Source organism: Clinocottus analis, unplaced genomic scaffold (assembly GCF_023055335.1).
Source record: "Clinocottus analis isolate CAN_PGR_092001 unplaced genomic scaffold, fCliAna1.0.p SCAF_14, whole genome shotgun sequence".
Classification (NCBI taxonomy): Eukaryota; Metazoa; Chordata; class Actinopteri; order Perciformes; family Cottidae; genus Clinocottus; species Clinocottus analis.
Genome location: NW_027175865.1, coordinates 2,342,581 through 2,356,992, shown reverse-complemented (window position 1 = coordinate 2,356,992; position 14,412 = coordinate 2,342,581). Strand labels below are relative to the sequence as shown.

The 14,412-nt window shown below is 44.1% G+C and overlaps 2 protein-coding genes across 3 annotated transcripts; one reads left to right on the top strand and one right to left on the bottom strand.

Moving 5' to 3' along the window:
- Positions 1-255: 255 nt before the first annotated feature.
- On the bottom strand, positions 256-10,666 carry ints8 (integrator complex subunit 8). 2 transcript variants are annotated; one of them, XM_068575272.1, is made up of 28 exons: positions 10,339-10,666; positions 8,714-8,852; positions 8,082-8,256; positions 7,656-7,796; positions 7,236-7,307; positions 6,705-6,756; positions 6,411-6,590; positions 6,157-6,264; positions 5,921-6,073; positions 5,729-5,829; positions 5,455-5,596; positions 5,051-5,121; positions 4,733-4,908; positions 4,511-4,641; positions 4,251-4,361; positions 3,944-4,148; positions 3,665-3,786; positions 3,072-3,256; positions 2,929-2,962; positions 2,761-2,820; positions 2,558-2,619; positions 2,354-2,472; positions 1,818-1,921; positions 1,601-1,651; positions 1,342-1,415; positions 1,194-1,258; positions 1,038-1,081; positions 256-451 (listed from the first exon to the last, which is right to left on the bottom strand). In XM_068575272.1, exons 2-28 carry the CDS (start codon positions 8,844-8,846, stop codon positions 335-337), a joined length of 2,988 nt encoding a protein of 995 aa, XP_068431373.1. In that variant the 5' UTR covers positions 8,847-8,852; positions 10,339-10,666; the 3' UTR covers positions 256-334. The 2 variants fall into 2 exon arrangements, with proteins under 2 accessions (XP_068431373.1, XP_068431372.1); XM_068575271.1 differs by lacking the exon at positions 10,339-10,666 and adding an exon at positions 9,538-9,669.
- LOC137784523 (uncharacterized) lies at positions 10,432-14,275 on the top strand. Its single transcript, XM_068575278.1, has 10 exons — positions 10,432-10,762; positions 11,896-12,024; positions 12,119-12,247; positions 12,331-12,453; positions 12,550-12,696; positions 12,785-12,925; positions 13,000-13,158; positions 13,255-13,404; positions 13,521-13,664; positions 13,749-14,275. The coding sequence occupies exons 1-10, from the start codon at positions 10,711-10,713 to the stop codon at positions 13,808-13,810; spliced, it is 1,236 nt and encodes a 411-aa protein (XP_068431379.1). The 5' UTR covers positions 10,432-10,710; the 3' UTR covers positions 13,811-14,275.
- Positions 14,276-14,412: the final 137 nt, after the last annotated feature.

Here is a 14,412-nt window from a genome sequence, read left to right as displayed (position 1 = left end):
AAAAGAGGGAAAAAAATGTGAGGTAGACTTCTCAATTCTAGTAAATGTTAAATTACTTAAAGTGATGTGCAATCAATTCCTCTTGTAGCATATTAAATGTTTCTAGCCAACAGATTAAACCTTTTTAAATGCCGGTGTGAGCATGAACCCGGCTGACTAAAGGGCCTCGCTGTTGCAAACAACCTTTTGTTTGTGGAACTCAGGGCTGTGGAGAGTCAGTGATGCATTATTTTTGTTAATGATTACAAGTGTACATATGAGCAACTGTATTTATTTTTTACTACAAAATAAAATATACATTCCCACCCCTGCCCGAAAGTCTGTCCACAGGTCTCTAGAAATACAGCTTGGCCATCGCCTGCAGGAATCTCTTCTTCCTCTTCTGAGCAGCCAGCTGCAGCACCTCCTCTGGGTTGCTGGTGTTCAGCTCCGTCTGCCCGATCGCTTTTATCTACAAAAAGAATTGAGATGTTAACGCAGCCTCTCTTGAGACTTAGAAGTTCTAAATCTCCCCAAAGTTCATGGAAACTAAACATAACCTTTCTCCCTTCTTGGGTTGTTTTGAGTTTTTCTATATTCATGGTGCATTAAATCCCTCGTTCAAGTGTTTTGAGCAGACCAGCTAGACCGTAGACAGACATCTAAATCTCACCTTTAAAGCCAAATTAACCCTGATTTTGTTTTACGCCCTCCATATAAATGCTCCCTGGGCTTCTGTCTCGTGCAGTGGTTCTCAGAGGGGGGTATCTGAAGGCACCCCAGGGGGGTAGGTGAGATTTTTAATATTTAAAAAATTGTGTAGGTTCATAAACTTTGCACTAGTTTCGGAGGTACATTACTAAAAGGTTGAGAACCACTGGTCTCGTGAATACTAAAACCACATTTATGGAATTTTTACACTTCAGATAACTTTACACAAGCCGGGAGCGTTTGCATGAAGCATTAACAAAACAATTGTGGCCAGTGAAGGCATCACACCAATGCTGCAATCATAAAGCTGGATCAGGTTGCTGAATCAGCAGTTTCCCTCTGCTCACCGCTATTTGTCTCTTCTCCGTCTCGCCTCGCTTGTGATGGATGTCTGAACGCACGGTCAAGGAAGAACCGGTGACAAACGTAGATGTTCTAGCCGACGGTGGGTTTCTACAATAAAAACGACACGGTTATCTGACGGCTTGAAAAACAAAGGATACGCGTGAGGAATTCCAGGATGGTGACGTCCCAGATGTAGTCGTAGAACGAGTCCATGGCGTCGTGACTGCGTGGGGGAGAGACAGAGAAAGACGTGAGCGGCGTGCAGCGCTGCGTGCAGAGCGGCGTGCAGAGCGTCACGACGTATACCTGTTCTGTTCTTGGAGCGCTTTGAACGCCGTCATGTAGTCCACCTCTCGGAGGAACTGACAGAGGACGGCGACCTGATGGGGAGGCCAGACAAAAAGTAGTTTAACACGGGGACTTGGAGACGGCGGCGTGGAAACAAAACATGAAACGGAGGGTGTAATAAAAAATGGGAAGACATCTTCAGAGGCGGGAAACCGTAAAAGCAAGTAAACTACTGTACTCAGGACATGGAAACCTCGTGATCAGCGATTCATCTGACCTGTGTGTGGCAGTTCATCATCGAGCAGCACTTTATCATCCTCTTCAGGACCTGCAGACGACAGTCAGCGTTACGAGGCCACTGATTCAGCGTCACAGTGGACTGAGACTACAAGTCACCGGTTATCCCCCCCCCCCATTTTTGTAGTTCGCTCATAGAAGCTGCGTCACGTCGCATTGTAGTCGCGATCACGCGGCCGTGGTGGTGAGAGCTATACCTGGTCGGTGTAGACATCGGGGGGGACGGCTTTGGTGAAGAAGTCGGAGCCCACGGCTCCGGCCTGGAGGTAAAGGTTCAGCGCGGCAGAGTATTGATTGGTCACTGCCAAAAACAGAGAAGAACAAGAAGAACAAGAACAAGAGGAACAAGAACAAGAAGAACAAGAACAAGAAGAAGAAGAACAAGAAGAAGAACAAGAACAAGAAAGCTTCGGTCAAACAGACATCTGGGAAACACACGGCTCCTTCGTTGTAGTTGAATTAATTATTATAAAAAGGGGCCAATCTGCATAATAAATACTTTTAGAAGTCTTGAGTATATTGATACTTATTTCTTCACTGTTATTGCTACTTTTACTTCTTCCACCGCTGTATGTCCGTTATAGACCTGATGTTGTGAGCTCCAAACATCTGGTTCCTCAAGTTAAAATATAAATATTTTTGTTTGTTTGAATCCACTCAGGGAGTAATTTTAAAAACTGTAACTTTATTTAAATTCTGCAGCAGAAACGCAAACGGTTGGTTTGTTTCTCACCGAAGTAGATATCCGCCTGCGTGATGATCCACGACTGGTTGTTGGGGTTGAGGGTGAGGGCGTAGGACACCAGCTCCTTGACCGTCACGGCCACAGCCTCCACGTCTACGGCCTGTATGCTGATACACACACACACACACACACACTCACTCGTCACGTTTACCGGCTTTGTTTGAGAAATATTTTAGCAGAAATGTTTTTTACGTTGCGAGAGTGGATGGCCAGATGGTGAGGTGTTCTGCTGTCACTTCGTTTACTATATCATCCTATAGAGACACAGACAGACAGAATGAGACAGAACCTACAATGTGCTGAGTTGTCCCTCCTGCCAACAGCGTGTGTGAGGCTCTACAGTGTGCCATCACTGTGCACACTGCCACCATCTAACAGCTGGAGCGGAGACCTACCCGCACTATGCTGTTGAGCCTCACGAACAGCGAGATGAGGGTCGTCAGCACCAGCGGCTCCTGTGAGACGCAACACGAAACCAGTTTACTTTTGCACCATTAGCGCCTCGTCCAGTGTGAATGGCAAGCAGCCACTCTGGGATTAGCTTCAGTTTATTGAATACTCACTCTGAGTTTCTTGATGAAAGTGATGAATTTGCTCCTACGTGGGATAGAAAATGAAAACAGACCGAGATGAGCGTGGCTCAGCGCATACTAGCTCTGCATTATCCTTCCAGAACGGTAAGTAGCGGGGCTGTTTGTGAGCGTACCGGTACAGGATGCCCATGGAGGACTCTCTGTGTTTGATGAGGCCCACTCTGCCGTCGTGGTTCCTCTTGTGCTGGATGGACACGCTGCAGATCTGCACCACCACGTCCCACAGCTCCTTGGCCGTGCGCCGGCACTCTTTAGGACCCGGGAGCTCTTTGCACGTTGACGCCAGCAGCTGGCCGAGCTGCCGGGAGGACAACGGGGAGGAGGGGTGTATATATGTTGAGATGTAAAGAAATTCAATGAAATTCAGCGTACCATTACAGGGCATACGAAGCCCAGTGGAGTTAAAGTTAACATCCATATAGTCGCACTGAAGTCACAGAAGACGTATTAGAGTTTAAGAGACAATGGAAGCATCCATCACCTGCGACAATGAGGCAGTGACTGACTCTTTTGAGTGTTTTTTACCTTGATGTGGACTCTTTAAAATGTTTTTACCTTGATGTAGACTCTTTTCAGTGTTTTTACCTTGATGTAGACTCTTTTCAGTGTTTTTTTTACCTTCATGTAGACTCTTGAGTGTTTTTAACTTGATGAAGACTCTTTTCAGTGTTTTTTTACCTTGATGTAGACTCTTGAGTGTTTTTACCTTGATGTACGGGTTGTTCATGACCAGAGATGGCGGCACCTGCAAAGTCAGGTAATCGTTCTCCCTCCAGTTCAACATGAAGGCGACACACTCCTCTCCTACCACCTGACGCAGCGGCAGATCTGGAGACCCCAAAAAAAAAAAAAGCACATGACGGTGGGTAATAATAATAACGATAATAATAATATATGATTCCAATCCTGCAGCACCAGAGTGATTTAACACGCATTACAACACTTCAACGCTCATTCCGGGTGTGCAGCGTGTCCGTATTCTCACCGTGAATCCTCATCTCCAGGTAGCCTCTGACCCTGCTGACCAGGTCGGAGGGCGGCCGCTCCTTGCTGCCCTCGGCCGCCATCGACTCGTGCGCGCGGACCTCCAGCAGCAGCATCTCGTTCAGCATCACCTGCCGCAGCTTCGGGGAGAACTCCGTGACGAGCTCCAGGCAGGCGGAGAAAAGCTGCCGAGCGTGGGCGAAGTCCTGAGACGACGGGAAACGAGGGGGATTCAACATTTCTACTCTTATCCGATTCTCACTGCTTAGATATGTTGCTGTAATCAAGCTGACGTTCAACTTGCACACCTTTATGGATATGCAGTGGAGTCCTTTGGCCATGAGGATGTAAACCAGGTCCCTCGTCAGGTTGTCTTTAATGCCGAGGATCACGTGTATGTAGTCCGGAGGAACTTCCCACTGTGAATTATTTCAGTTAATATTTCATTACATCCGACAGTAAGTTGAGTTCTTTTACATTTTGGCATCATGTGAATCGATGTGAACCGTGTTCATTCCTCATAACGGAGGTTCTAGTATAAAAATCTAAGACACGAATGACCTCCGACCTTGCTGTTGACCCTCCAGAAAGGTCGTTCCGCGATGCCGTGGAGCTCGATGAGGATCTGTCGTATCCTGCGCGGCTCCAGCAACAGGATGAGCTGCTGCTCCAGCTGCCCGATGCTCACGCTCGCCGACGCTGCGGAGGGGACGGAAGTTTCAACACGCGACAAAACAAGCGGATACGTCCGGCTGTCTTGCACAAGAAGAAAAAAAACCCGGCGCTGCACCTGGAATGTCGTAGAAAGACGGCAGAGGCTTGGCGCTGAGGTTGATCGTGGTCGATCTCTTCCTCAGCTGCTCCACCAGAACCTTCCTCTCCTCCTCCTTCAACAGCTCCATGAAGAGCTTGTGAGAGGACACCATGAACAGCAGCGGCAGCTCCTCCAGGGTCTCACACAGAGTCCTGCAGGATAACAACGGCGTTAACGGAGCCTCCCAGCTGTAGCCTCTGGTAGACTAAATAGTTTTAAAGTCACATGCACTGGGACATCAGTGTGTAATAACTATACAACTTCTAAAGTGACCTTGACTCTGCTCTCACTCACTTCATGAAAGTGGCCAAGTTTCTTCTGGATGTCTCGGATGGTCGGTCCTTCTCCAGAGAAAGCGTGCACACCTGCAGGACAAAACATATTGGATTTAAAACGTGCAGATGAACACCCACACAGGTGTGCTCAGCTAATCTGACTGACTATCTCTTCAAAAAGGACTGTGTGGGCGTGTAAAGTCTACTTGATCGGTCTGCCGTTGCTGTAAGGATGTAAAAAATGACCCCTTTGACCTGATGAAGTCCCATCAAAGCTCCGCCCATTTTCAACCTGAGCAGTGTGCGAATCAGCCAGAATCAGCCTTTGTATGTTTGCACTTTTACTAGTTGAAGCTCTGGGAGTTCCTAACAACGAATCACTCACACATTTCTTTGAGACACCAGAAGGTGAGAGAGCGGTACCTCTAAAATGAAGTCCACAATCTTTTTACTGGGCTTGAGCAGCAGCTGCTGGAAACGCACACTGAGGATTTCCCCTTCCAGAGCGTCTCGGACGGCGTTGCAAACACACAGCTTGTAGCAGACCTCATCCAGGCTGGACTCCCTGTCAGAAACGGGTTGTTGGATATGCAGATTGTTATAAAAAGCATACGATGCATTTAGCTTCCCTCTTGTGTTTTAATGCACACCACATCTATAGGCTTTGTCACAGTGTTTGACTGCGTCTTGCCCTCACCCTTGTTGGACCTTATACAGGAACTCCCTGAGGACAGACCGCCGGAAGTTGTTGGGCAAACTGCGACACACGTTGTCTTTGATGAAGGCTTCAATGACGGCCTGTCAGAGAGGGGAACACATGGTATGTCCTGTGTTTACCACTCAGTCAAAAATCTTCCTGGTATCTCTCACGCAACTTCAGTTTACCGACCTGGTAGCTGTGCGCCCGGATCAGGCTGTTGATCTGATTGTAGGGCATGTTCTGCGAGTCGGAGGGGTCGCAGTCTTCGGTCAAAGCCCTGCAGGCGTTACAGTAACCAGCCAGACGTTTCTCATCCAGGTGCACGTGGACAGTTGAGTCCAGCTGTAAAAAATAAAACAATTTAAATGGATCAACATGTGAAAAGGACTAAAAAGGAAGACAAATATCTGAACAAGTAAATCTACCTTAGTTAACAGTTCCTTTGTCTGCCTGAAGTGGTCCCGGGCCTTCTTGTAGGCCGTCTGGTCTGTGCAGCCTTGTTGGAAGAAAATACCTCCCAAATCATAATGCACCTAAACAGCAAAAGAGCAAATGTATGACTCATTAGATTTGACTGAAATAACATTTTGAGTGACAGTTTACTCTGAAGATTCAATATGAAAGTTAGTGTTTCTTCTTCTCTCCGGTCAAACCAATGAGGTTCATCACATCCACGAACCTGGCAGTGCAGCTCGTCCGCACTGATGCGAAGCCCCGCGGTCGAGGACTCCGTCTCTCCGTTGGCGGCGGCGTCAGCGGCCAGCAGATCCAGAGTCCTCAGGGTGTGGACGTAGAAGTCTTTCTTCAGCTGCACGGCTCCTTCCAGGACACTGATGGAGTCGGTCGCCTGCTCCTTCAGCTGAAGGGCATGGAAGACAATTTCTTAGGCAGTATCAGGCGTACTGAAACGGGGATAACATGATTATAAACATACACACAGCAGCGTTCCCGTGGATTCCCACTTCCTACTCACCACAGTAAGGATGTTCTCGGTCATCTCTTTCTCCTGCTGCACGATGCTTAACCTACAAGAGGCCACAAGACCAGAACTCACTATTGTCTCCATGCCATTAAAAGCCAGATTCAGATGTGAAACTGAGACGGGCTGTTTCAGTTTTCAGTGTTTCACAATCTCTGTCAGATGAGCATAACGATGTTTAGGACAACATCTACATTTACTGTTAATCCCATCACAACGTGGCATATAGTGAGGAGATTATTCAGATGTCATGCATTTTGTATACACACAGAACATGCATGTCATAAATATTTCATGTATTCAATTAGTGCTGAATTTGATGTCCGCAGATGTTTGCACTCGTAAACATAATTTGTTTACGTGTGCCCGATTAAGGAACAGAGCCGCTCCTTCCACATGAAGCGCTGAGATTGAATTGTTTGGGTCAAAAGACTGAGGAGCGAGGACTCGTGGGGACACAAAATCGGGCAAATGAGAAAGACCCAGACCGGAGTGTGTTAACGGGACGGGAGGAGCAGTATTTACATGTTTATCTGGTGAGGCCCCGGCTTGGTCTGCTTCTCTGGAAAGCTGCTCAGCACGATGGTTCTGATGGCCCTTTGAACGACACAAGAGGAAATGAACAAGACGACTTGTTCAACTTATTTCAAGTGGTTTCTTTCTTCTTTTTTTAAAATTAACATTTACATTTTGTGACTAATTACATTTAATTTAGCTGACATTTCATTCAAAGAGACTAACATTTTTGCTCTATACACCGGAGACACAGCAACAGGGAGCTATTAGGGGTTAAGTGTCTTGCTCGTGGACGAGCAGAGCTTGTTTTCAAGGTTCGAACCACTTATCCTAAGGCAGGCATGCTAACTATTGCGCCACAGTCACAAACGCAATAACCTCAGCCGGTGCGTCCGGTCTCAGTGAGTTTTCCCTGTGGCTCTTACTCACCAGCGGTTGTATATGATGACAGCCATGGCCGTGGTCGGTGGCAGCGTGGACAGCTCCAGGTCCACGTGTTTCACCCCCGGTGGCACTTTGCTCACACACAGGAGCTCGTTCAGGAGCATATTTAATACGGGAATGGTCAAGCTGGGTTCGGGAAGAAAGATGAATCATTACAGGACGCCAACGTCTGTATCAATTGCTAATAGACATTAGATTTACGCTTTGGCCTGTTGAGGTCACTGGGTAACTGTTTCCAAAATGTTCGAACGCTACATTCGCTTAATTTAGAGGTCGACGTAACAGACTTGCACAAACACACATTTCTGCAACCCCAGAACCTCTTGCATACATGCACGGTGACAAGTTTGAAAAGTTTCACTGGCGTCGTCCGTATGATACGTTTAAAGAGCCTTTCCCACAAACACATACCCTTTCTCGAGAGCATCCAGATCCCACTTCATGTGGGCGGCTACTTCCAGTGCCAGCAGCTTCAGGGTGCGGTTCCTGCGGTTGTCCGGCGGAGGCTGCACCTGGTTCTGCTCGTTCACGGAGGGCTTGGACGCCTGCTCCAGGAACTGGATGATCAGCTGCACCGGTGCCGGGTCTGTGGAAACATACAAATTCATGTATCAAATAACATTTCAATGCCAGTAAAAAAAATTTTTTTTAAAAAAGGCACCAAAACTTGTATCATGCCTTTCAGATTTGGAAAGCCTCTCACATTATTGATACACAACTCTCATTCTAGATGCACCGCAAGTGTCACAATATGGGGTCTTGTTGTTCATGTTTAGCCCATTACTCACAGGAATGAGAAGAATTCACCATAACACAACCTTTATGCTAAAACATGAGGGGAACTGTTGTGTGTATTAACTTCAAGCTAAATCAGAGGAATTGCATTGCTACTAATTAATGCACCCTGCTGGTATTGAACGAGAGAACATGAATTAGTATTCACTCAGCTGTCCTTAACACTTTATTGGCTGTCGGGTTAACTTGCACTCCAACTGTAACTTGCACTCCACTACCAATCATCACATCACATGACTGTCAGTGACCTGGGTTTGACTTCTGGAGGTGTTTCTCCAGCAGGCTGCCGTCCAGGAGGAACTCAAACCAGGACGTCTGAAGCGGCGTGCTGGGCCGACTGCCGATCACGGCAGTCACCCGGTCCACCGTCTCCGAACTCATCCTCCCCTGGTGAAAAGTGAGAAAGATTTGAACTTTTTTTCTTTTCTTTTGAGGCATCACACTGACCAGCAGTAAGAGTTATAAGGACTTTGTCTGACTAGATGTGAGATATATGTCAGCAAAGAAAACAGTGACATATAGTGAACACAATGACAGTGTTTCATATTAGCATGCAGGATCAGTTTACTCATCAGTTGGAATGATACTGAGCTTCCAAACGCAGCTGACTGTAATCTAAACAGTAATGTCGTTTTCAAGTCTGAGAAAATGACATTTAAGATGTATTTTTTTTATATATATATATATATATATATATATATATATATATATATATATATATGTTGTTATACATTTAAGATTTTAAATTTAAAGTATGTTAACACTGACGCAAATGCATCTTCGTCTACCTAACGTTAGCTACTAATCAATGATATTATCATGTTATGTAGCAAAGGGTCAGGGGAGGTTTGTGCTGATTAACGTACAGTCCCGCGAGGGCGGAGTTTTAAAATTGTCCACAAGATGAGTGGGAACATGAATGAAAGGTGTCTCAGGGGTACAAGTATGTTAAAAACAAGCGCATCTCTTCCACCCATCCTCTGTCGTTACCGTTGTTTTGAACTGATATTCCGGCTAACGAGTTATATTTTTAAACCCGGCCTCTCAGTCCGAGAAGGACCGGTTAGCTTACCTTAAAAGGCCAAAATGAAGACGAAGAAAATATTGAATCTGAATGTACACAAACAAATTATAGGCTGGAACAGCTACACGAACTGTTCGCCTCTCACATTATTCATCTTGCGCTTCGACATCTCGCCGCCACGTTTCCGGTTCCGGTTCGTTGTCAGGGAGACACGCAGTGCGTCGTTTCTGCGCATATTTATATTTATTTATTTTATTTATACTTATTTTATACTTCTTCGAGATAAACTACGGGGGGTGTGAACAAAAAACTGCGGTCAAGTCGGATAGTTTCATTTATTATTATTTTTATTCTTATTTTTTGTATTGGTAGTAGGCATCAATTAGTCATTTATAGATACTTTTCGTACAAAAAAAGAATATCTTGGTATAAGAGCAGGGGAGCACAGAGACTCGATGAAAACCATAGGTACATGACAATGGTGTTGTGTGTACAGTTTTTTCAGATAATTTAAGCCCATTAAGACCAATAAAAAGTATTATGAGATACTGTAAAAATGCCTGACTAAAGGTCCTGCATTTCCAAACCTTACTCAACTGAAAATACTCCACACTTTGCAATCTTATAAATGTATAAGTAGTGGCGGGCCGTGGATTTTCTACCTCCGCATTCAGTCCCAGAAAAGTCCCAGAAAAACACCTTAACCGGATAAAAAATACTATATTTGCCTCTCAGGTTAGCTTAGTGGGAAGTTGCGTGAAATGAAAATACTCAAGTGAAGTACATGTACTTTAAACAAATACTTTAATGCAATACGTTGTATCCAAGTTTTACTTATATATAAGCTACCTGTTTGCTGGGGCATCTTCCACTACACTCCGATACACCAGGCGGCGGTATGCACCTTTATGAAGTCCGGTTCCAAGCCACCGTAAAAGAAGAAGATACGTCATCAACACTCGCCCCTGGCGCTTCGCTCAGAAACAGAAACGGAAGAAAACAAACCATACGGGAACCAGAAACATATTACAGCTATGACTGGAGGAACTGGTTTCTAAAGCGTGTTTCATGACACTCTGTGACACGATAGCTGTATACTCGTGCACCAGCACGCTTCGCAGCTTGTGTTCACAACAAAACTGCGAAGTTGGCGCTAGCTGGAACAAGAAGCTAACCACTTGGCGCGATTTTGAAGAGCATTAAATTATACTTAACAACAAGATGGACTGCAGCACAGCTGACGTGGCCAGCGATGTGGCACACGACTCTCCAGGTAGTTTGAGGAACAATGTTCTTAATTATAGCTGAGGAGGCAGACATTTTATAGGGCTGCGGAGAAGCCAAGTTAGCTTGATGGATTTACAACTTGGACATAAAGCATTGCCATCCGGGATGCTAACGTCTTCCAGAACAGTTAAGATGGTTGTCTTTACAAATCATCGACCGGGTTATAGTACTTTTATTTGCTTGAATATTTACACTTTTACAATATTATACTGTACTTTATAACATTCATCTTGAATTATTTGCAATTTGTCATTTTACGTGAAAAGAAAAACGCATAAGTAGCTTCTAAAAAATGACGCCTATAGATTGGGCAAACCAAAGTATATATAAGTAGCTAAAGGTCAAGCAGCTCCAACAGAGTAATTGTCGTTATCTAACAAGTATAAAGTTAACGCAAGTCTCTGAAAGGTGCAATTCTACATGAATACTACGTTTACTCAAATTGGAGCTGCCCCGTTATAGTCCAGATCAACTTTGGTCTGTAATGGTCAAGTTAGTAATTATTTGAAAACAGTGGTCACATGTCTAATATCCCAATAGTATTCACATATATTGATGCTTGAATGGTTCTTTGTTTTACTGTGTACATGGGATATAGTTGGTTAGACTGTCTAACTGGAGCCTTCATAGCTTGTCACTGTAATTTATTAAACCCTATATTTCCTATTAATCTGTAATGTTGATGCACAACCCATGAAAAGTAATCACATTACAAACATAATCTCTAACATTCACAGATGAACCTGGCCTTTATAGACGTCCAGTTTTTAAAGTATGAATGAAAAAATAGCTGCATTTTTCTGTAGATGGACAATAACGCCGGTTTGACAATGTTACATGATTTACCTGATTTGTCCCAAAAGAATGCATGCATAGTTTTCAATCATTCATTATCTGTTAAAAGTGTAGTTCACTACAGTTGTATAACTTTGCTGAGTCAACTGATGCATTGACGCTAGCTACTGGAAAATACTCGCAGTACAGCAAAGTAAAATCTGGATACGCAGACTAGAAAATGGGAAGTTTTATGGGTCTGAATATACTGTCAAACTTTCATGATCATTTTTACCAGGCCAAACTAGAGATGTAATTCCTGGTGTCCATCCTGTCTCTGATTAGGAAACAGTGGCTCCGGCTCTGAAGATTTCGTGCCTCTCCCGACGCTCTTGAAGAAGCCACGCAGGGAGGGGAAACAGTCACGTGGAAACGGGCACAGATCCGGCCCTAATTCAGCAAAGGACAAAAGTGGTGAGGACAACAACAAAACATTCTCAATGTATTTGTAACAATCAAAGGACAAAAAACACTGAAATTTGTTCGTGTCCATCTTCTCCTGTTGTAGCTTCGGATGACTCTTCAGATGACGAGCCTTTGATGAAAAAGAAAAAAGTCTTTACTCCACCAGCTAAGAAACCAGAGAAAAAAGGCAACAAGTCAATCAAATCTAATGGCACAAATGACAAGAAAGCAGGTGGTTATAGTCCCACATCATCAGCCATATTTCCTCTCTATAATCCTTGGCTTTAAATCTTTTGATATATGCAACTGTTTCAGATATCAACTCAGATGATGGCTCCGACAATGAGCCACTCGTAGAAATCGGCAAAAAGTCCTCGAATGCTGCAAAGAAGCCTTCCTCCGGGTCCCCCAAAAAATCTGTCGATTCAAAGAAGAAAGGTAAAGGATGTCATCTCCTTGAGTTTTCAGCAGCAACAGAACGTTTCTGTCCTCTGCAGAAGATACTTATTTTCTCTTCTTCCACTTCTGACACAGAATCGCTGGATGACAATAATAGTTCGGACGAGGAGCCTTTGAGTGAACTCCAGAAGAAAATTTACCCGAAGCGAAAGTCCTCTGGTACTCCGACTCGAAAAGCAGCACCGGTAATAAAATCCAAAAGGAATGCAGGAAGGGGAAAGGGTAGGCGTTCCGATGTGATAACCAAAGCTAATCTGAACCGCTCTTCTTGTTGAACTTGTATTTAAAATACATGCTTTGTTTGTTCTAGTCAAATATGCAGAGTCTTCCAGTGACAGCTCGAATGATGAACCGCTGGAAACTCTTACGAGGAAAAAGACACAGGCTCCCAAAGAGCAAACAACTTCAGCAAACAGCAAGAAAACAAAACCTAAAGACAATTCCGAAAAAGGTAGGCAGCACTTTTATCAGACTGACCAGAGAGAATAGCTTGATTTTAGTACTAACCTTTTATATTTTTATAAGACCCTTCATACTCAGACAGCTGCTCAGATGATGATGATGATGATGATGATGACGATGACGACGATGACTACAAGGTTGTTGCTCGAAGGAAGAAACCAGGGAAGAAAAACACAAAGAAGGCAACTGCATCGCCACGCAGAGGATCAAGAAAGAGACGAGGTTCTGAGTCATGACGGTCATGACGGTGAACAAAACAGATCATTTTGAAGAATATGTTTGTTTTTAATCCGAGCTCCCGTCACTGTTGTTTTGCAGGACACTCCGACGAAAGTTCAGACGATGAACCCTTGTTTAATGTTCGGAAAAAGAAACGCAAGGCAAAACTAACTCCAAAAAAAACAAAGGCTTCACCCAGGAAGAAGAAAAACACAACTCCCAAAAAGACAAGAAAGACGCCCGAGTCAGGTCAGGACTCCGGCGAAAGCCCTTCACCGGACAAACAAATCTTCAGGAAAATGTAATAATATAAAGCATTCCTTCACTCTCTATCATGCATTTATGTTTCATGAATCCTTTTCCAGAGCCGTCAAGCAACAGCTCAGACGATGAAACCTTAACCAAGGCAGCCAAACACCCACAAGTGACCAAAATCCTGGACATTATACTCGAGAGGTGTGATGGTTATGACACTGAGGATGCAAAGAGCCCGAACAAAACAAGGAAAGGTACTGAATACTTAACCAAGTCATTATTGATGCTGTGATAGTCAATAAATAAAAAGGTAACAGAGTTCTCACACCCCCACACAGAAACACAGCTTGATAGGAAGACGTCGCGGGAAGAGTCTGAGGAATCACCTGAAGAAGAATAAGCAGCAACCTTTCAGCTGGACAGAAGTTGAAAGCACTTTGTGGTTACACGTGTAAAGGACTCCCTAAAATTTGAATCTCTCAGAAGCACCTCGTTAAAAATACATTTTAAAAAAGTTTTAAAAAAAATAATGATTACACTTAGTGTTAGGGTTAAGTGTTTTTTTTATATACAATGCATACATGTTCATTTTAGGTGTTGATATTTTTACTCTCGTTTTTAAGTTTGGGACCAGTTTTTGTAGTGTTTTCCGAAAGATTTTATGCACAGTCAATGTTATTTTACTATTTGTACCTATTGTTTGCATTGTCCGTTTCCTCTGGCTTTAATAATTTGTTTTAAAAAGCTTATGTAACGCTCGTTGATTTTAAGTTACATCTCTGCTTTCATATTAACTGTACGCTCAGCATGCCGCAGGGAGAATCTGTTGTGTTGGATTAAACTGCTTTCACTATGACATTCATAACAGATGAGTTGGTCACTATTTCAGATGACTCGCCACGTACCCACAAGTTTTCTTTATAATTGTCTTGTCATTTTTATTCTAGTGAGATTTGGATATCAAGTCGCTTTTATTATGGCCAGGAGGCTTTTCAGCATGAA